The sequence below is a fragment of the Ranitomeya variabilis genome, chromosome 1, assembly GCF_051348905.1.
Source record: "Ranitomeya variabilis isolate aRanVar5 chromosome 1, aRanVar5.hap1, whole genome shotgun sequence".
NCBI classification, from domain to species: domain Eukaryota; kingdom Metazoa; phylum Chordata; class Amphibia; order Anura; family Dendrobatidae; genus Ranitomeya; species Ranitomeya variabilis.
Window position 1 is genome coordinate 1023579831 of NC_135232.1, and position 21736 is coordinate 1023601566.

General features: G+C 45.7%; 1 protein-coding gene across 1 annotated transcript in view; it reads right to left on the reverse strand.

The window, feature by feature from the left end:
* The window catches only part of LOC143793014 (uncharacterized), a 195081-nt gene that overhangs the window by 130895 nt on the left and 42450 nt on the right, over window positions 1-21736 (reverse strand). The window contains exons 3-4 of the mRNA XM_077279566.1: window positions 8597-8668; window positions 1932-2045 (exon numbers count right to left, since the gene is read on the reverse strand). Coding sequence (XP_077135681.1) covers window positions 1932-2045; window positions 8597-8668 — 186 coding nt within the window. The remainder of the gene's footprint in view (window positions 1-1931; window positions 2046-8596; window positions 8669-21736) is intronic.

Consider the following 21736-nt stretch of genomic DNA (forward strand, 5'->3'; position numbering starts at 1 on the left):
GGACCCCTGAAAATACGTATAAGAAGAAGACATCTTTCGGATGCCATTAGCCGAAAGACAATGAATATTTCAGCAGTTTGCAGACATTTTGCACATATACACAGAGGTGACACCTCCTCATTCAAATTTGCTGGTAGTGAAAGAGTGCACAGACTGACTATGGGAAGAGACCATAAAAGAAAACTTCAGAATACAGAGTCCAAATGGATTTTCACTTTAGAAACCAGAATCGCCGCAGGTATTAATACTTGGCAGGACTTGATATTGCAACATTGATACTGTATAGAGTTTGTAAGGAGGCAGCTGGACAAGTTGTGGATGGGAGGTATGTGTCCCGGAGATGCCAAGTCTTGGTGGTGTAGGACCAGGAGAAGCAGGCTCCAGCACACATAGTGCTGAGAGATGGATTGTGGGTCCAGGTTTTACGAGCAGCTGAAAGAGCTGGGTGGGATCGGCTGCTCACTTTCCTCCAGTCCAGGTCTTGGATGGTCTGATTTAAGGCAGCTGGGGCTGCCTCACTGTTTTGCAAGATGAGTAAGCCTTGCACAAGCTGCTCAGACTCTGCTCAGTGAGGAAAAGACTCACATATAAACAGATGAGCCCGTGTGTTTTATGGACTTGTTATTTTTCTGGTTTGTTCTGTTATAGCTTTGTTTGCCTGGAAGAAGCTGTTTTTTTTGTTACCACAGAAGGTTTATGAACTCTTAATAAATCTCTTATTTTGAACCAACAAACGATGTCCCGTGTGTGAACCAGATTCTACCTCAGAGCCGATCCCTCACAAGTTTTATTCCAGTTGTTTCTGCTATTTTTTACATATATGTTTTTATTTGTTTATCTGTTTATGTTGTTTGTCCGATTGGTCTCTTTGTTAACATGTGTTACTAGCCATAGTATAAATAGGGAAGTTACACTGCCAGTCAATACCATGATTAAAACTATGCGTCGAAACATGAAGGTCAGTCATTTCTGTGTGGATTAGTCTTACATTCTGGATGGAATTATCGCTTTTAAACATCTCTAATAAAGGTGAAGTTCTATTTATTTTTTCTACTCCGCTGGCCTCGGGTGCATCTGTGTATATTCAAAGCAACAGGACTAAGTGAACCACTAATTGGTGAGTTGACTCTCCCTATCCCCCTTCCTGATCATTGTGTTTGTATTTTATTTTATTTTTGTTAGCCATTAAAAGGTATCATATCCACAAGATTATTATTTTGTTTCCCATACTTAGAGCAATCAATCATATTTCTCTGGTTAAGAAAGTGACACACTGGCAGGCAAATTTGCATTAATTGTATATCATATTAATTTCTACATTTTCTTTATTACCGTAATTCATTTATATCCACCAGCATATTCCCCTGAACAGAAATGTTATCACTTTGTTCCCTGTTTCATTGGAAGACACAATCAAAATCCAAACTATCAGAATGTTTTTTGGAGCTTGGGAGGAAGCCTACATTTTCTGTTAAACAGGTAGTCCCAAACTCCCAATATTGAAAATTACCACCTGTTTCATCAGTTGGATCACTGATGATGAAAACAATGTTGTAAAATACTTCCTCTGCAATGGAGTGATAGTGGTCATGTGTGTCACTGCTATATTCATTGTCTATGGTACTGCCGATTCTCTGCTCTCTGCTTGTCCCATAGGCAATGAAGTAGCAGTTGTGCAAGTTCTGAAGGGGTATTTCAGAGCTTCTTTCCCCAAAACTGTGGGGTTTCCAGCAATGGGTTTTCCACTAATAAGGAAGTTATTCCCTACTCTCTGGATCAGTGATAAATAGTTATTCCCACCATAAAAGTTAAGTATATTAGGCCATCTGAAACATATTAGATATTGTTTTAAAATATTAAAATGGAATATTAGTATAAGTAAAATAGATATTTAAATTAGTACATGTAATAAATAATTTGTGCATACTTACACGGACATCTTTCAGACTGGGATGTTTATTTAGTGATTTCTGTGTGTCAGAGAGCTGCATGGAGAAGAATAGGTCCTGGACAGATTTCGAACCTTGTCCAGCCCAGCTGCTTCTCTGTAAGTGAACAAATAAGACATCCATCACTGAAGTTCAAAGACCATTAGTGTATGAGACATGTCCAGTGGAAAGAGAGAAGAAAAAGAGGCTTCACTGTGGGAATAGTTTTGTGCTTCATGATATCAGTTGGAATGCCTAATGTCTTCCTGACAACATGCATATTTTTTTGTCCAGTTATGTACCTCAGACCTAGAGCACATCATTGTGATCAGTCATGTCCAGCTATGGCTTAAAGGGGTTTATACTACCTGGACACCAACTTTTTAAATAAATGCATCCCCCTTGGTAAACAAAAATAACTTATACCCAATACCCTGACTGGCGCCGTTCCAGTAATGTTGGCCCCAGATCTCTCATGGCTCATTTGACATTATTATAATGTTATTCCACAGGAGCCCTGCAGCCAATCAGCGACTGCTATTAGCGATCTGAGGTATCACAGGATCCGTTTCTATTTAAAGTCCGGCTGGTTTATTTCAGTTCTCATAAACCACATCACAGGAAAACTCAAATATAGCCTTTGTCCAGCACAAAGTAAAGCAAAAAGTAACAAGTCCATGCAATAGTACTGGTTAGCCCATCTGGTTTAGAGTCCATCTTCTTAGTCCTTTAGCAAAGGTACTCAATCCAGGAGATCTGCACACTTCCATACACACAGGCTTGTGTGAGACAAACCAGTCTCATTTTACAAAGTGAACCAATGGTGGAGATATGGTGAGCAGCTGTTTCTCCCAACTCTTCAGCTGCTCACAATCAATCTGTCATGTCCAACTAACCCCCTTTTAATCCTATATGTACTAAAGCATTACTCCAGGTTTATCTCCCATCCACTAGCTGTCCTACAGCCACCTAACATACCTCCCTACTCTGCCTACCAGTGGACATGGGATTCTTGAGAGGGCATCTGTATTATCATGTTATTCCCGGCTCTATGTTGCACATGGAAGTGGGAATTCTGCAGGGTTAGAAACCAGCGGGTAACACAAGCATTTTTCCCCTTTTCTCTCTCGTCCTCCTGAGTGGGGGATGGCCTGATACTAATTAAAATTTCCCCCCTAAGAGATAGTATTGCAATGTGTCCACTGCCCACTTTATGGCCAAGCATTCCTTTCCTGCAATGGAATAATTTTTTTCACATGCCGACAGTTTCCTACTCAGGTAGGGAACAGGATGCTCCTTTCCATGTATCTCCAGAGAAAGGACCGCTACAAATTTGACACCTGTGCATCTGTTTAAAGTACAAATTCCTTCTTAAAGTTGGGGCAACCAGGACCGGCTGCTTACACGGAGCAACTTTCAGTTCTGGAAAGGCCGTCTCCGCCTCCGACATCCATGTGACTGATTTTACTCCCTGAGGGCTGACCCACACGTCCAGATAATTCCGGTACCGGAATAAATCGGTACCGGAGTTATCCGTGTCCGTGTGCCTGGGAACTCACGGAGGCCATACCTGCGGCACACGTGTGCCGCCCGTATGGCGAGTGGGTACCACACGGAGCGTGTGGTACCCACTCTGCATGGTGCTGAAGCTGCGATTCATATCATCCCTGCAGCAACGTTTGCTGCAGGGAAAATATGAAGAATAGTGTTTAAAATAAAGATCCATGTGTCCGCCGCCCCCCCACCCCCTGTGCGCCCCCCCCGCTGGTCAGAAAATACTCACCCGGATCCCCCGTCGGCAGTCGCTCCTTCCTGGTCTGGCCGCGGCTTACTGTATGCGGTCACGTGGGGCCGCTCATTTACACTCATGAATAGGCGGCTCCGCCCCTATTGGAGGTGGAGCCACATATTCATGAGTGTAATCGGCCGCATACAGTAGGAGGCGCGGCCAGACCAGGAAGGAGCGACAGCCGACGGGGGACCCGGATAAGTATTTTCTGACCAGCGGGGGGGGCGCACAGGGGGTGGGGGGGCGGCGGACACATGGATCTTTAGTTTAAACACTATCATTCATATTTTCTCTGTAGCAAACGGTGCTACAGGGAAGATATGAATACCGGCTTCAGCACCATGTGGGGGGGACAGCGCTTACTGTAGCGCTGTCTCCGGCACGCCACACGGACCCCAGACGGAGAATGTCCGTGTGAGGTGCGTGTTTTACACGGACCCATTGACTCTATTGGGTCCGTGTAATCCGTGCGCTCCCACGAACACTGACATGTCTCCGTGTTTGGCACACGGAGACACGGTCCGCACACGGTCCGCACAAAATCAATGACATCTGAACAGATGCATTGATTTTTATGGGTCTACGTGTGTCAGTGTCTCCGGTACGGGAGGAAACTGTCACCTCACGTACCGGAGCCACTGACGTGTGAAACCGGCCTTAAGGAAGTCGGTCAGGGGTGTGGTCACCATGTCAAAGTTTGCAATTAACCTTCTGTAGTTCCCACGATTCCCTGAAAGGTCCTAGCTTGCTTTTTCAGAGTGGTTTCGGCCAGGTTTGGATTGCGTTCACTTTATTGATCTTAGATTTGATTTAGTCTCTACCTACTAGATATCCAAGGTATTTGGCCTCTTCTTTCCACGGCACTAATGGATGCAGACTTTTTCCAGCACGGAGCACCGGTTATGTCAAACTTATTGTTGTGTTTTGGATATTTGCTTGCTTTATTTTATTTGAGACTTACTTTTTCGAAAATTTACGTGCACTAATTTCACCTGGAAATTGTTCAGTCTCTAGAATCAATGCTTCCATTCAGTGACAGTAAGCAGAGAAAGAGGTTCGAGCTGGATCTTATGTATACATAAGATAAAGGTAGAGGTAAAAGCAATCATTCCATTACTCTTGATAGTATCTCAGCGGCCTCAATTGAGCCATTGCTTCATAATTCATATGAAACTGTTGTTACCGGCTGGAGCTTGATACACTTGCTACGATCATGAAATCTATCATCTATATGTGAGGAATTATCTTAAGGACTGTTGTTGCCAGCTGGAGAGGGAGACATGGGCTACAGTCATGGTTTGCAGCATGTTCAGAGACTATAGTCTATACTGACGGGAGATACAAAAGCTGTGGACCAACCTAAAGTTGGAAGAAAGTGGGTATCGCCTGGCATGGGGGCAGTGGAACTTTTGGCCCCAGAACGAGATCCAGTGGACTGGGGACATTGCATTGTGACCATCTACCGAGAATTGCTGCAAGACCATGGATGTAAGGAATAAAAAAAAGTTGCGTTGTTAACCTGCCTAGGTGATCCTCACAGGCCCATTTTCCTTTTTGTAATTTTTAAAATGGAAAAGATGAAAAAAGGAAATGTGTCATCTTTAGCAATAGGCCTTTTAGAGATCATTTTATCTTCAAATTGCTTAACTATTCACGATAACAGTAATTTTGATGAGGGGTGCCCAAAATTTTACATTCCACTGTACATATGCCTATACATGAAAGTAAAAAAAAAGTTCAAATGCACTTGTACATCTCAGTACAAGTGTAATCCCAATGTTCAAATACCAATATACATAAATGAAGGGAAGCTCATGGCTTAAATGCACTACATGCGTGATTGCAAAAAGAGGGGGGGAGGGGAAGTGAGTATATGAATCTGAGTAGCAGATTGCGTGATCACCAGAGTATATTATGTAAAGAGATCATAAGGGCTAATTGACACTAAATATAAGGCAATCCAGCTGTGAGATACAAACCTATCATGGACTGATATAAACATATAGGAGTAGGTCTTACCGTAGATTCTGTAAAGAGACAGACCAGCAATTCCACAGTGCTTCACGTTTACTCTTTTGTCTGTGACAGACCAAAGAGTAAACTTGATGAGCTGTCGAATTATGGAACACTGCTGTGGAATGCAGCCAATGGGAAGCATAGAGTGCGGAATATTTGAAGTGTAACAAGAATCACTTCTGGGTAAGACAAGGGGCTGAGAAACTTGCAGCTGGCGCGAGGCTGTGAATAGAATAGCCAGCCTCTAGCATCCTGCTGCTAGGGTTCCTGGAGGTGTAAGGGCCAAACCAAACAGACCACAGAATGATGGGGATGGTACCCAGCTAGAGATCACTTTCAGGAAGGAAAGAGATGGATAGGTTTCTAGGAACTATGACTTCGTGCTGGTGGTGATTCAGTCCCGGAGAACTCGGCACTAGTGTTAGTGGGGACAGAGTGTTTGATCAGAGTGTGATTAGCATAATCGTCCCGATTCTCTCAGATGAAAAAATATATGCCAATGGGACCCTAGCCTTACTCTGATGACAGCTTTACACCACCACAGCATTCTCTCAGGAATCGTCATCACCTATAACTGTTTTCCAGCAGTCTTAAGGAGTTCCCAGAGTGCTGAACACTACCTCACCATACTTCAATTGGGTTGAGATAGGGTGATTGTGGGGGCAATATCATCTGATGCAGAATTTCATACCTCTCTTTCTTGGTCACAGCTCCTACATAGCCTGTAGGTGTGTTAAGGGTCATTGCCCTGTTGCATCACAAATGATGATCCCACTAAGTGCAAAAACAGATGGGATGTCATGTCATTGCAAAATGCTGATGTAGCCATGCTGGGTAAGTTTACCTTCATTTTGGATTGAATCACCAATAATGTCACCAGCAAAGCACCCCCACACTATTATGGTACATCTCCTCCTCTTTGCTTTATGGTGGGCACCAGAAGAAAACATTCATTAACCTTTTCTGCATCTCACAAAACATAGTGGTTGATACTAACAATCTCAAATTCTGATTCATAAGAACACACTACAGTTTTTCACTGATCTAATGTCCAGTCTTTCTGTGTCTTTACTCAAACAAGTCTCTTATTCTTGTTTGCGGTCCTCAGTAGTAGTTTATATGCAACAGTTTGACCATATAGGCCTGCTTGTTGCAGTTTTCTCTGAACAGTTGATGTTGAGATGTGTCTACTACTTGAGGTCTGTTCATCATTTGTGAGGACTGTTATCTGAGGTGCTGTCAGTTTTCATTTCCTGAGGCTGGTAACTCTGATGAACTTATCCTTTGCAGCAGAGGTAATTCTTGATCTTCCTTTCCTGAGGCAGTCCTCATGAAGGCTAATTTCATCATAGCAATTGACAGTTGTCATGATTGCGCTTGAGGATACCAGGGATCAAGCAATTTTACAGATTGACTAGCCTTCTTGTCTTTAATTAAAGACAGACTTAATTTTTCTTTACTTAGCTGAGAGGTTTTTTTTGCCATATTATGGCTTAGAACAGTTGTGGAATAGAGCTCAGCACTGTATGGATTGTGTACCAACACGGCCTCTGCAAAACACACCTGATGGTCACGAACACTTTCTTAAGGCCAGTGTTATGCCTAACTGTGAGGCACATGGATTTGTGGACCCACTGTGCCACAGGACCGAGCCTGCCCAGGAAGGGGAGTAGCTAAGCGGCTCCCTGGTGTTCACTGGAGCTCCTGATGGTGGAGACAGACTGGGCTGCAGGTAGTCGCCAGGTGCCACTCCTTGGCAGATCCCGGTACTGAAGCTGCTGACCCCAGGGGTCAGATTCACTGATATTGATTAGGGCTGTGTTCAGACACACCGATCTAGGATACTGGATCAGGGACTGGCTGCACATGGGACTAGAGTACTTTGGATAAAGGACTGGTCATTCCAGGACCAGGAGACAACATTCAGGCATTGGCTGTACCTGGACCAGGGAACTTCAGGAACAGAACTGGCCACAGTGGGACTAGGGGACTTCGGATTCAGGACTGGCCACTCCAGGACCAGGGGACAACATTCAGGGCCAGGACCAGGGATTAGGGTTCAGAACACTAGCCACATTTGGACATGGGATTCGGGGTCAGGACCCTGGCTGCATCGGGACCAGGAAACCTCATAACTGCACTGGTAGAACACCAACTACCTAATGACTTAACTAGTTGCTTGGAAACTACTTAAGAAAAAGGGAGTCTTTTATACAAGATGTCTCTCTGCTATTGGCTGGGAGCCATTTTACAGGTGTACACATTGTACTAAATGCCTCTCAGCAACAAGATGAGGACATTTACTATATGTCCACTGCCCCTTTAAGAGCAGGGGAGAGCACGCACACACAAGGGTGCTCCCGGGAACTGCGGCACACACAACAGCAAGAAAAATGCTGGGGACCACGGTGAGGGCTGGGTCGGTGAGTAAGTCAGTGTCCCTGCATGGAAGGAGAAGGGGACACCATGCACAGGCACCTGCCATTGCGCTACAGCTGATGATTCCACAAATGAACTCTTCATGAAGCATACCTGTCCATTGGAAGCCACTTCAAGTGACTGTCTGATGAAGCTTCATGAGATAATGCCAATAGCGTGTTAAACTGTCATTAGAGTAAAGGGTGTACTCTAAGGAATACATAAGACATATCCTGATTTGTTGCACTTGACTATCTTTACTCCCCGATTCTACAGGTGTTATTTTGTTGTTTTGCTGCCTTTAGCCTGAATTTACAATGTCCACTTCCAAATAAGAACAAGGAAAACCGTGGTATGAACAGGTGTGTCCAAATTTTTAACTGGCATTGAATGTACATAGTATTATATTACTGTTTCTTTGACCCGAAACAAAAGAATTACTTACTCTTGCAGTGTGTGATATGACTGCAGGGAGTGTTTTGCTAATTGGAGGAAATGCAACTGTCTCCTTCTTTTCCTAAAATGAAAAAAAATAAACATATTGACCATTTTATCATATCACTTTATAAATGCATGCATGGTTTATAATCACAAGAAAAACCATCACAATACAAAAAGAGGGAAGAAGATTGTGACTGCCTACCAATCATGGGAGGAACAAGTAATTTGGTCTATAATGTATCCTATATTATGATGAGTATTTTCCAGGCATTAATAACTAAGATTAGTTTAATTTGGGGAACTATAAGTTTATCGAGTTGAAAAACAATAAGATTGTGCTCATCTCTCCCTTTGTGGCAGCTGCCTTACTTTCTCTGTATAGTGTTAATGGAAGGTTAAAGGATATATTCCAAATACAAGAGTTCACGCTATACCCAGTCAAAGCCTCTGTCCTATCCACATACACTAGTGTGTCTATTGTGGTAGAACGGCTCACTTGACTGCACACAGAGGTAGACACAGGAATGCTGTCTCTTTAAATCTCTCCCTGGTTTATTAAAGCACAGCATAGACCAATGTAAGGTTCATCAAAGCAAGCACAGACTTTCTGGCATAACGGGAAATCAAAAGAAAATTTGTAGCACAGATCGCTCAGGCTTAACAAAACACATGGTACAGTTTGGCACAAACACAAGCACCTCTGTGGAGGTAACCTCTCCAGACACACTGAACACCTAACGACTAGTGTTGAGTGCAGCGCCCCAGAGTCCTGGTCGTTGCAGTGATGTCGCTCTGCCACTAAGGGGAGTGATGTCCTGTCTGATTGCACTAAAGGAGTTCACCTGACCAGGTATCACAGTCACACATTACACTTCACACTCTGGCCACCAGGGGGAGCAAAGGGTTCTATGTATTAGGCCACTCCTCACACTCTGGTAAAACTGGGGGTTGGATAGGAAGTTAGAGAGAAGCTGACTGGGTTTTGCCCAGGCAACATCCTGTTAGAGAGGGAGTTCCTGGGAAGATTCAGGGGGGTCTCTGTCAGGGGTGGGATCCTGACAGTGGCCTAGCGAAAAGGACAGATCGTTGCGGAGCCGCGCCTGCACCTGTTGCGGCGGCATCCTAAGAAAGGACACGAAGCGAGGTTTTTTATTGTGGAGAAGTGAGAAACAAGATCACAGCACAAAGGAGCATAGAACCAGTAGGAGTCGTGCCCTAAGACCGTGGCAACATCCTACTGAGGCGTGTAGCCGGTGGCCGGAACGCCGAGGAAGTATTGGGCTCCAAGCATTACTTCAAACAGCGGCAGGACAGTTAACTCTAGGTTGGCTGTCTCACCTAAATCACCTAAGCAGACAACGGAGGCAACTGTGGGAGAGGGGCGTCTCTAGGGTCCCAGAATAACTCTGGGCCTACCCCGTCATACGGGTGCGTCCTAGCCATATCATCTGGGGGACGGAGAGAGAAAGAACATCAGAAACAGACACAACAGTTGTGAGGACTATCCCGTGGTGCTCAGCAGGGAGGTACTACAACACACTGGCGCTAGAAGGTAGGCACTGATTTCCACCTGCAAAGGGAACTCTGGATGTGCCTTCGGACCGGCCGGTCTCAGCCAGCCCTGTTAGCAGTGCTCTGGATTGCGGATCCCGAAGCCTTCAGTAAAGAGGTAAAGAGACTGCAACCCTGTGTCCTAGTTATTCATCGCACCTTGCACCGCACACCATCATCACACCTTTCATTGGATGCCCCTTAGCAGGGTCACGGACCGGGTCTAGCCACCGTGACAACCCCAGGACCGAGACAGAGAGGCCCGGTACCAAGTACCCCGTGGCCCTGCGTCTGGGGGCGCTCCAATGAGCGATACCGTCCGATATCCAGAAGTATCGGTATCAGATTGGATCGGCCGATATCCAAAAAATATCGGATATCGCCGATACGATACCCGATACCAATGCAAGTCAATGGGACACAAATATCGGAATGTAAATAAGCCCTTTCTGTGCTTCTACATCCTGTTCCGGAGGGGGGGAGAGTGTGGGCAGTGCATGGGTGGACACTGTGCGTGTCTGTGTGTGCGGGCGCGGTCTGTGCGTGCCTGCCGAGGATCTGTACGGGCGTCTCGGGGCTCTGTGCGGGCTGCCGGGACTCTGTGCGGGCTGCCGGGGGTCTGTGCGAGCTGCCGGGGCTCTGTGCGGGGCTCTGTGCGGCATGCCGGGGCTCTGTGTGTGTGTGCAGGCATCGTCTGATGGAACTACAAGTCCCATCGGACGATGCCTGCTACAGTGACAGTGATTGACACATTAGCCAATGATGGGACAGTAGTAGCCCCATCATCCGGCTAATGTGTTAAATGTAAAAAAAAAAAATACTACATACATACTACATACATACTACATACATGCTACATACATGCTACATACATGCTACATACATACTACATGCTACATACATACTACATACATACTAGATACATGCTACATACATGCTACATACATGCTACATACATACTACATACATGCTACATACATGCTACATACATATTACATACATACTACATGCTACATACATGCTACATACATGCTACATACATACTACATACATACTACATACAATATATTCATACATTACATACAATACATACATATAGACATACAGTACATTAAACATAGAGTACATACTCACCATTACTTGTCACTTTGTTCCCCGAAGCCAGTGTCATCTGTAAAAAAGATTAAAATAACAAACAACCAATATACTCCCTGTCCGCAGAAATCCACGAGTGTCCCACGACGATCTCCCGTGGAGAACAGCAGCATCAGCTGATGCGACCGCTCTCTAGGGGCTTCAGGAACACAATGACGAGAGGAAAGTTGTTATGATCCTAGTGGCTGAGGATCACAAAACGGACTAGCTAAGTTTATGAACATAGACACGAGCTCTAGGGAGGTGGTAACTGGACTGACCGCAAACCTGATCCTAACCAACACACTAAAGGAAGCCGGTGAACGTGCCTAAAATCCTGGATGTCTCGACGCAGCCTGAGAAACTATCTACTCCTGGAGGGAAAGTAAGATCTCACTTGCCTCAAGAGAAATCACCCCAAAGATATAGGAAGCCCCCAACAAATAATAACGGTGAGGTAAGGGGAAAACACAAACGTAGAAATGAAAACAGATTAAGCAAATGAGGCCCGCTAATACTAGATAGCAGAAGACAGATAGGGAACTGTGCGGTCAGTAAAAAACCCTATGCAAAATATCCACGCTGAGAATACAAGAACCCCCACACCAACTAACGGTGTGAGGGGAGAAACTCAGCCCCCTAGAGCTACCAGCAAGCAAGGAAATCACATATTAGCAAGCTGGACAAAAATAAACCAAGAAACATGTGACCACTGATGGTCAAAAAATGAACCAAGCAAAACTTCGCTTCTCTTGAAGAGACTGATAACGAAATACTGCAGGAGAGCTCCAAAATAGCACTGAAGACATTGACAGCAGGTAACAACTGAGAGTCCAGGTGAACTAAATAGGAAACCAGCTAAGAGATAACAAGACAACTGATCCTGCCTCAGACCTGCAGAATGACACAAAGAACCACCAGAGGGAGCCCAAAGACAGCACTCACACAGTACCAATTGTGACCACAAGAGGGAGCCCAAAAACAGAGTTCACAACAGTACCCCCCCTTGAGGAGGGGTCACCGAACCCTCATCAAAACCCCCAGGGCGATCAGGATGAGCCACATGGAAGGCATGAACCAAATCGGCCGCATGAACATCAGAGGCGACAACCCAGGAATTATCCTCCTGACCATAGCCCTTCCACTTAACCAAATACTGAACCTCCGTCTAGAAATACGAGAATCCAAGATCTTCACCACGTACTCCAATTCGCCCTCAACCAGCACCGGAGCAGGGGGTTCAACAGAAGGAACCACAGGCACCACATACCTCCGCAACAAAGACCTATGGAACACGTTATGAATGGCAAACGACGCTGGGAGGTCCAAACGAAATGACACCGGGTTAAGGATTTCCAAAATCTTATAAGGACCGATGAAGCGAGGCTTGAATTTAGGAGAGGAAACCTTCATAGGAACATACCGAGAAGACAGCCATACCAAATCCCCAACAAGAAGTCGGGGACCCACACCGCGACGGCGGTTCTTCTCCTGTGACAACTTCAAATTGTCCACCACATGGTTTCAAATCTGCTGCAACCTATCCGCCACAGAATCCACCCCAGGACAGTCAGAAGGCTCAACCTGACCCGAGGAAAAACGAGGATGAAAACCAGAATTGCAGAAAAAAGGCGAAACCAAAGTAGCAGAACTAGCCCGATTATTAAGGGCAAACTCGGCCAATGGCAAAAAAGTCACCCAATCATCCTGATCAGCAGAAACAAAACATCTTAAATAAGTTTCCAAGGTCTGATTAGTTCGCTCGGTTTGACCATTCGTCTGAGGATGGAAGGCCGACGAAAAAGACAAATCAATGCCCATCTTAGCACAAAAGATCCGCCAAAATCTGGACACAAACTGGGATCCTCTGTCAGACACAATATTTTCATGGATGCCGTGCAAGCGAACCACATTCTGAAAAAATAGAGGAACCAAATCGGAGGAGGAAGGCAACTTAGGCAAGGGCACCAAATGGACCATTTTGGAAAAACGATCACACACCACCCAGATGACAGACATTCTCTGAGAGACAGGGAGATCCGAAATAAAATCCATGGAAATGTGCGTCCAAGGCCTCTTCGGGACAGGCAAAGGCAAAAGCAAACCGCTGGCACGAGAACAGCAAGGCTTAGCCCGAGCACAAATCCCACAGGACTGCACAAAGGAACGCACATCCCGCGACAAGGAAGGCCACCAGAAGGACCTAGCCACCAAATCTCTGGTACCAAAAATCCCAGGATGTCCTGCCAACACCGAAGAATGAACCTCGGAAATAACTCTGCTGGTCCATCTATCTGGGACAAACAGTCTCTCTGGTGGGCAACGGTCCGGTCTATCCGCCTGAAATTTCTGCAGCACTCGTCGCAAATCTGGGGAAATGGCAGACAAAATCACTCCCTCTCTGAGGATACCAGCCGGCTCTGAAACTCCCGGAGAGTCAGGCACAAAACTCCTAGAAAGAGCATCAGCTTTCACGTTCTTCGAACCAGGCAGGTACGAGACCACAAAATCGAAACGGGAGAAAAACAACGACCAACGAGCCTGTCTAGGATTCAGCCGCTTGGCAGACTCGAGATAAATCAGATTTTTGTGATCAGTTAAGACCACTACACGATGCTTAGCTCCCTCAAGCCAATGTCGCCACTCCTCAAATGCCCACTTCATAGCCAACAACTCCCGATTACCAACATCATAATTTCGCTCGGCAGGCGAAAACTTTCTTGAAAAGAAAGCACAAGGCTTCATCACAGAGCAATCAGAGCTTCTCTGCGACAAAACAGCCCCTGCTCCAATCTCAGAAGCATCAACCTCGACCTGAAAAGGAAGAGAGACATCAGGCTGACACAATACTGGAGCCGAAGAAAACCGGCGCTTCAGCTCCCGAAAAGGCTTCCACGGCTGCAGGAGACCAATTAGTCACATCAGAACCCTTCTTGGTCAAATCCGTCAAGGGTTTAACCACGCCAGAAAAATTAGCAATGAAGCGACGGTAAAAATTAGCAAAACCCAAGAACTTCTGAAGACTCTTAACAGATGTAGGCTGAGTTCAGTCATGAATAGCCTGGACCTTGACTGGGTCCATCTCAATAGTAGAAGGAGAAAAAATAAAACCCAAAAAGGAAACCTTCTGTACTCCGAAGAGACATTTAGAGCCCTTCACAAATAAGGCATTAGCACGCAGGACCTGAAATACCATCCTGACCTGCTTCACATGGGACTCCCAGTCCTCAGAAAAGACCAAAATGTCATCCAGATACACAATCATAAATTTATCCAGATATTCTCGGAAGATGTCATGCATGAAGGACTGGAACACAGAAGGAGCATTAGAGAGTCCAAAAGGCATCACCAAGTACTCAAAATGGCCTTCGGGCATATTAAATGCTGTTTTCCATTCATCCCCCTGCTTAATGCGCACAAGGTTATACGCACCACGAAGATCTATCTTGGTAAACCAACTGGACCCCTTAATCCGAGCAAACAGATCAGACAACAATGGCAAAGGATACTGAAATTTGACCGTGATTTTATTTAGAAGATGATAATCTATACAAGGTCTCAGAGAACCATCCTTCTTGGCCACAAAAAAGAATCCTGCACCAAGAGGGGAGGAGGACGGGTGAATATGTCCCTTCTCTAAAGACTCCTACTGTTATGATCCTAGTGGCTGAGGATCACAAAACGGACTAGCTAAGTTAATGAACATAGACACGAGCTCTAGGGAGGTGGTAACTGGACTGACCGCAAACCTGATCCTAACCAACACACTAAAGGAAGCCGGTGAACGTGCCTAAAATCCTGGACGTCTCGACGCAGCCTGAGAAACTATCTACTCCTGGAGGGAAAGTAAGACCTCACTTGCCTCAAGAGAAATCACCCCAAAGATATAGGAAGCCCCCAACAAATAATAACGGTGAGGTAAAGGGAAAACACAAACATAGAAATGAAAACAGATTAAGCAAATGAGGCCCGCTAATACTAGATAGCAGAAGACAGATAGGGAACTGTGCGGTCAGTAAAAAACCCTATGCAAAATATCGACGCTGAGAATACAAGAACCCCCACACCAACTAACGGTGTGAGGGGAGAAACTCAGCCCCCTAGAGCTACCAGCAAGCAAGGAAATCACATATTAGCAAGCTGGACAAAAATAAACCAAGAAACATGTGACCACTGATGGACAAAAAATGAACCAAGCAAAACTTCGCTTCTCTTGAAGAGACTGATAACGAAGGACTGCAGGAGAGCTCCAAAATAGCACTGAAGACATTGACAGCAGGCAACAACTGAGAGTCCAGGTGAACTAAATAGGAAACCAGCTAAGAGATAACGAGACAGCTGATCCTGCCTCAGACCTGCAGAATGACACAAAGAACCACCAGAGGGAGCCCAAAGACAGCACACACACAGTACCAGTTGTGACCACAAGAGGGAGCCCAAAAACAGAGTTCACAACAGAAGGTATCCTTCCGCACTGTATTCCTCCGCCGCTGTAAAAAAAAGTCCCTAGTCTCACTTTATGCCATTGCTGTGTGAGAAATTTTCCCACGCAGCAATTGACATAAAGTAAGGCTCAGAGGTTACTATAGTTCAGTGATGCACTGCAGGAGCCATTGTCTCCTGTCAGTGTGTCACTGAATGTCCTATAGAGCAGTGACATCACCAGATGTCACTGTTCTATAGGGGAGATCGTCGCTTGCGCTAATACAACTCTATGAGAAAAAAACGGATCCGGCGGAAAAAAACGGATCCTGCAAATGTGCTCGCAGGATGCGTTTTTTACCCATAGACTTGTATTAGCGACGGATCACAACGGATGGGCACACGTCGCGTCCGTCGTGCAACGGATCCGTCATGCATTGGCGGACCGTCGGCACGAAAAAACATTCAAGTGAACGTTTTTTTGTCCGTCACGTCCACCATTTTCTACCACGCATGCGCGGACGAAACTTCGCCCCCTCCTCCCCGGACTTCAGAATGGGCAGCGTGTCATGTTCTCAATGGCAAGAGAACATAGCATCAGCATATATAGGAACTAGCTCTTGGAAGATGGGAACTGAGCTGACCATGAACTAAACCTAACACACAACTAGCAGTGGCCGGGTAGCATGCCTACGTTGATTCTAGATGCCCAGCACCAGCCGGAGGACTAAATAATGCTAGCAGAGGAAAATATTAGTCCTAGCTCACCTCTAGAGAAATACCCCGAAAGGAGACAGAGGCCCCCCACATGTATTGGCGGTGAATTAAGATGAAATAACAAAACGTAGTATGAAAATAGGTTTAGCAAATTTGAGGTCCACTTACTACATAGCAGAAGACAGAAAGAACACTTTCATGGTCAGCTGAAAACCCTATCAAAACACCATCCAGAAATTACTTTAAAACTCTGGCATTAACTCATAACACCAGAGTGGCAATTCCTGTTCACAAGAGCTTTCCAGACACAGTAACGAAACTACAGCTGTGAACTGGAACAAAAATGCAAAAACAAACATGGACAAGAGTCCAACTTATCTAGTAGTTGTCTAGGAGCAGGAACAAGCACAGAGAGGCTTCTGATAACATTGTTGACCGGCAAGCAACTAACAGAGCAGCAAGGTTATATAGCGACTCCCACATCTTGATGGGAACAGGTGAACAGAGAAGATGAAGACACCAGTTCAATTCCACCAGTAGCCACCGGGGGAGCCCAGAATCCAAATTCACAACAGTACCCCCCCTCAAGGAGGGGGCACCGAACCCTCACCAGAACCACCAGGGCGATCAGGATGGGCCCTATGAAAGGCACGAACCAGATCAGAGGCATGAACATCAGATGCATTCACCCAAGAATTATCCTCCTGGCCGTATCCCTTCCACTTGACCAGATACTGGAGTCTCCGTCTGGAAACACGAGAGTCTAAGATTTTCTCCACAACGTACTCCAACTCACCCTCAACCAACACCGGAGCAGGAGGCTCAACGGAAGGCACAACCGGTACCTCATACCTGCGCAATAATGACCGATGAAAAACGTTATGAATAGAAAAGGATGCAGGGAGGTCCAAACGGAAGGAAACAGGATTAAGAATCTCCAATATCTTATACGGGCCGATGAACCGAGGCTTAAACTTAGGAGAAGAGACCCTCATAGGGACAAAACGAGAAGACAACCACACCAAATCCCCAACACAAAGCCGAGGACCAACACGACGGTGGCGGTTGGCAAAAAGCTGAGTCTTCTCCTGGGACAACCTCAAATTGTCCACCACCTGCCCCCAGATCTGATGCAATCTCTCCACCACAGCATCCACTCCAGGACAATCCGAAGATTCCACCTGACCAGAGGAAAATCGAGGATGAAACCCCGAATTACAGAAAAACGGGGACACCAAAGTGGCAGAGCTGGCCCGATTATTGAGAGCGAACTCCGCCAATGGCAAAAAAGCAACCCAATCATCCTGGTCAGCAGACACAAAACACCTCAGATATGTCTCCAGGGTCTGATTAATCCGCTCGGTCTGGCCATTCGTCTGAGGATGGAAAGCGGACGAAAAAGATAAATCTATGCCCATCCTAGCACAGAATGCCCGCCAAAATCTAGACACGAATTGAGTCCCTCTGTCAGAAACGATATTCTCAGGAATACCATGCAAACGAACAACATTTTGAAAAAACAGAGGAACCAACTCGGAAGAAGAAGGCAACTTGGGCAGAGGAACCAAATGGACCATCTTAGAGAAACGGTCACACACCACCCAGATGACAGACATCTTCTGAGAAACAGGCAGATCTGAAATAAAATCCATCGAGATGTGCGTCCAAGGCCTCTTAGGAATAGGCAAGGGCAACAATAATCCACTAGCCCGAGAACAACAAGGCTTGGCCCGAGCACAAACGTCACAAGACTGCACAAAGCCTCGCACATCTCGTGACAGGGAAGGCCACCAGAAGGACCTTGCCACCAAATCCCTGGTACCAAAAATGCCAGGATGACCTGCCAACGCAGAAGAATGAACCTCAGAGATTACTCTACTGGTCCAATCATCAGGAACAAACAGTTTATCAGGTGGGCAACGATCAGGTCTATCCGCCTGAAACTCCTGCAAGGCCCGCCGCAGGTCTGGAGAAACGGCTGACAATACCACTCCATCCTTAAGGATACCTGTGGGCTCAGAGTTACCAGGCGAGTCAGGCTCAAAACTCCTAGAAAGGGCATCCGCCTTAACATTCTTAGAACCCGGTAGGTATGACACCACAAAATTAAACCGAGAGAAAAATAATGACCAGCGCGCCTGTCTAGGATTCAGGCGCCTGGCGGTCTCAAGATAAATCAAATTTTTGTGGTCAGTCAATACCACCACCTGATGTCTGGCCCCCTCAAGCCAATGGCGCCACTCCTCAAAAGCCCACTTCATGGCCAAAAGCTCCCGATTCCCAACATCATAATTCCGCTCAGCGGGCGAAAATTTACGGGAAAAGAAGGCACAAGGCCTCATCACGGAGCAGTCAGAACTTTTCTGCGACAACACTGCCCCAGCTCCGATCTCAGAAGCGTCGACCTCAACCTGAAAAGGTAGAGCAACATCAGGCTGACGCAACACAGGGGCAGAGGAAAAACGGCGCTTAAGCTCCCGAAAGGCCTCCACAGCATCAGGGGACCAATCAGCAACATCAGCACCCTTCTTAGTCAAATCGGTCAATGGCTTAGCAATATCCGAAAAACCAGCAATAAATCGACGATAAAAGTTAGCAAAGCCCAAAAATTTCTGAAGACTCTTAAGAGAAGAGGGCTGCGTCCAATCACAAATAGCTTGAACCTTGACAGGATCCATTTCAATGGAAGAGGGGGAAAAAATATATCCCAAAAAGGAAATCCTCTGTACCCCAAAAACACACTTAGAACCCTTCACACACAAAGAATTAGACCGCAAAACCTGAAAAACCCTCCTGACTTGCTGGACATGAGAGTCCCAGTCATCCGAAAAAATCAGAATATCATCCAGATACACAATCATAAATTTATCCAAATAATCGCGAAAAATATCATGCATAAAGGACTGGAAAACTGACGGAGCATTTGAAAGACCAAAAGGCATCACTAAATACTCAAAGTGGCCCTCGGGCGTATTAAATGCGGTTTTCCACTCATCCCCCTGCCTGATTCGCACCAAATTATACGCCCCACGAAGGTCAATCTTAGAGAACCACTTGGCCCCCTTTATGCGAGCAAACAAATCAGTCAGCAACGGCAATGGGTATTGATATTTAACAGTGATTTTATTCAAAAGCCGATAATCAATACATGGTCTCAAAGAGCCGTCTTTTTTTGACACAAAGAAAAAACCGGCTCCTAAGGGAGATGACGATGGACGAATATGTCCCTTTTCCAAGGACTCCTTTATATATTCTCGCATAGCAGCATGTTCAGGCACAGACAGATTAAATAAACGACCCTTTGGGTATTTACTACCCGGGATTAAATCTATGGCACAATCGCACTCTCGGTGCGGAGGTAACGAACCAAGCTTGGATTCTTCAAAGACGTCACGATAGTCAGACAGGAACTCAGGAATTTCAGAGGGAATAGATGATGAAATGGAAACCACAGGTACATCCCCATGAGCCCCCTTACATCCCCAGCTCAACACAGACATAGCTCTCCAGTCGAGGACTGGGTTGTGAGATTGCAGCCAAGGCAATCCTAGCACCAAATCATCATGTAGATTATACAGCACCAGAAAGCGAATAATCTCCTGGTGATCCGGATTAATACGCATAGTTACTTGTGTCCAGTATTGTGGTTTATTATTAGCCAATGGGGTGGAGTCAATCCCCTTCAGAGGAATAGGAGTCTCCAAAGGCTCTAAATCATACCCACAGCGTTTGGCAAAGGACCAATCCATAAGACTCAAAGCGGCGCCAGAGTCGACATAGGCGTCCGTGGTAATAGATGACAAAGAGCAAATCAGGGTCACAGATAGAATAAACTTAGACGGTGAGGTGCAAATGGAAACAGATTTACCAAGCTTTTTAGTGCGTTTAGAGCATGCTGATATAACATGAGTAGAATCACCACAATAGAAACACAACCCATTTTTCCGTCTAAAATTCTGCCGCTCGCTTCGGGACAGAATTCTATCACACTGCATACTCTCTGGCGACTTCTCAGTGGACACCGCCAGATGGTGCACTGGTTTGCGCTCCCGCAAACGCCTATCGATCTGAATAGCCATTGTCATGGACTCATTCAGACCCGCAGGCACAGGGAACCCCACCATAACATCCTTAATGGCATCAGAGAGACCCTCTCTGAAAGTCGCCGCCAGGGCGCACTCATTCCACTGAGTAAGCACAGACCATTTACGGAATCTTTGGCAGTAAATTTCCGCTTCATCTTGCCCCTGAGATAGGGACATCAAAGTTTTTTCTGCCTGAAGCTCCAAATGAGGTTCGTCATAAAGCAACCCCAAGGCCAGAAAAAACGCATCCACATTGAGCAACGCAGGATCCCCTGGTGTCAATGAAAAAGCCCAGTCTTGAGGGTCGCCCCGGAGCAAGGAAATCACAATCCTGACCTGCTGTGCAGGGTCTCCGGCAGAGCGAGATTTCAGGGACAAAAATAATTTGCAATTATTTCGGAAATTCTGAAACCCAGATCTATTCCCCGAGAAAAATTCCGGCAAAGGAATTCTCGGCTCAGATACAGGTGCATGACAAACAAAATCTTGCAAATTTTGTACCTTCGTGGCGAGATTATTCAAACCTGCAGTTACACTCTGAAGATCCATTACAAACAGGTGGACACAGAGCCATTCAAAGAGAGAAAAAAAAAAAAAAATTTCAGCAGACTACTTATTTCTCTCCTTTCTCAGCCAAGGATTTTAACCCTTTAGTGGGCCGGTCAAACTGTCATGTTCTCAATGGCAAGAGAACATAGCATCAGCATATATAGGAACTAGCTCTTGGAAGATGGGAACTGAGCTGACCATGAACTAAACCTAACACACAACTAGCAGTGGCCGGGTAGCATGCCTACGTTGATTCTAGATGCCCAGCACCAGCCGGAGGACTAAATAATGCTAGCAGAGGAAAATATTAGTCCTAGCTCACCTCTAGAGAAATACCCCGAAAGGAGACAGAGGCCCCCCACATGTATTGGCGGTGAATTAAGATGAAATAACAAAACGTAGTATGAAAATAGGTTTAGCAAATTTGAGGTCCACTTACTACATAGCAGAAGACAGAAAGAACACTTTCATGGTCAGCTGAAAACCCTATCAAAACACCATCCAGAAATTACTTTAAAACTCTGGCATTAACTCATAACACCAGAGTGGCAATTCCTGTTCACAAGAGCTTTCCAGACACAGTAACGAAACTACAGCTGTGAACTGGAACAAAAATGCAAAAACAAACATGGACAAGAGTCCAACTTATCTAGTAGTTGTCTAGGAGCAGGAACAAGCACAGAGAG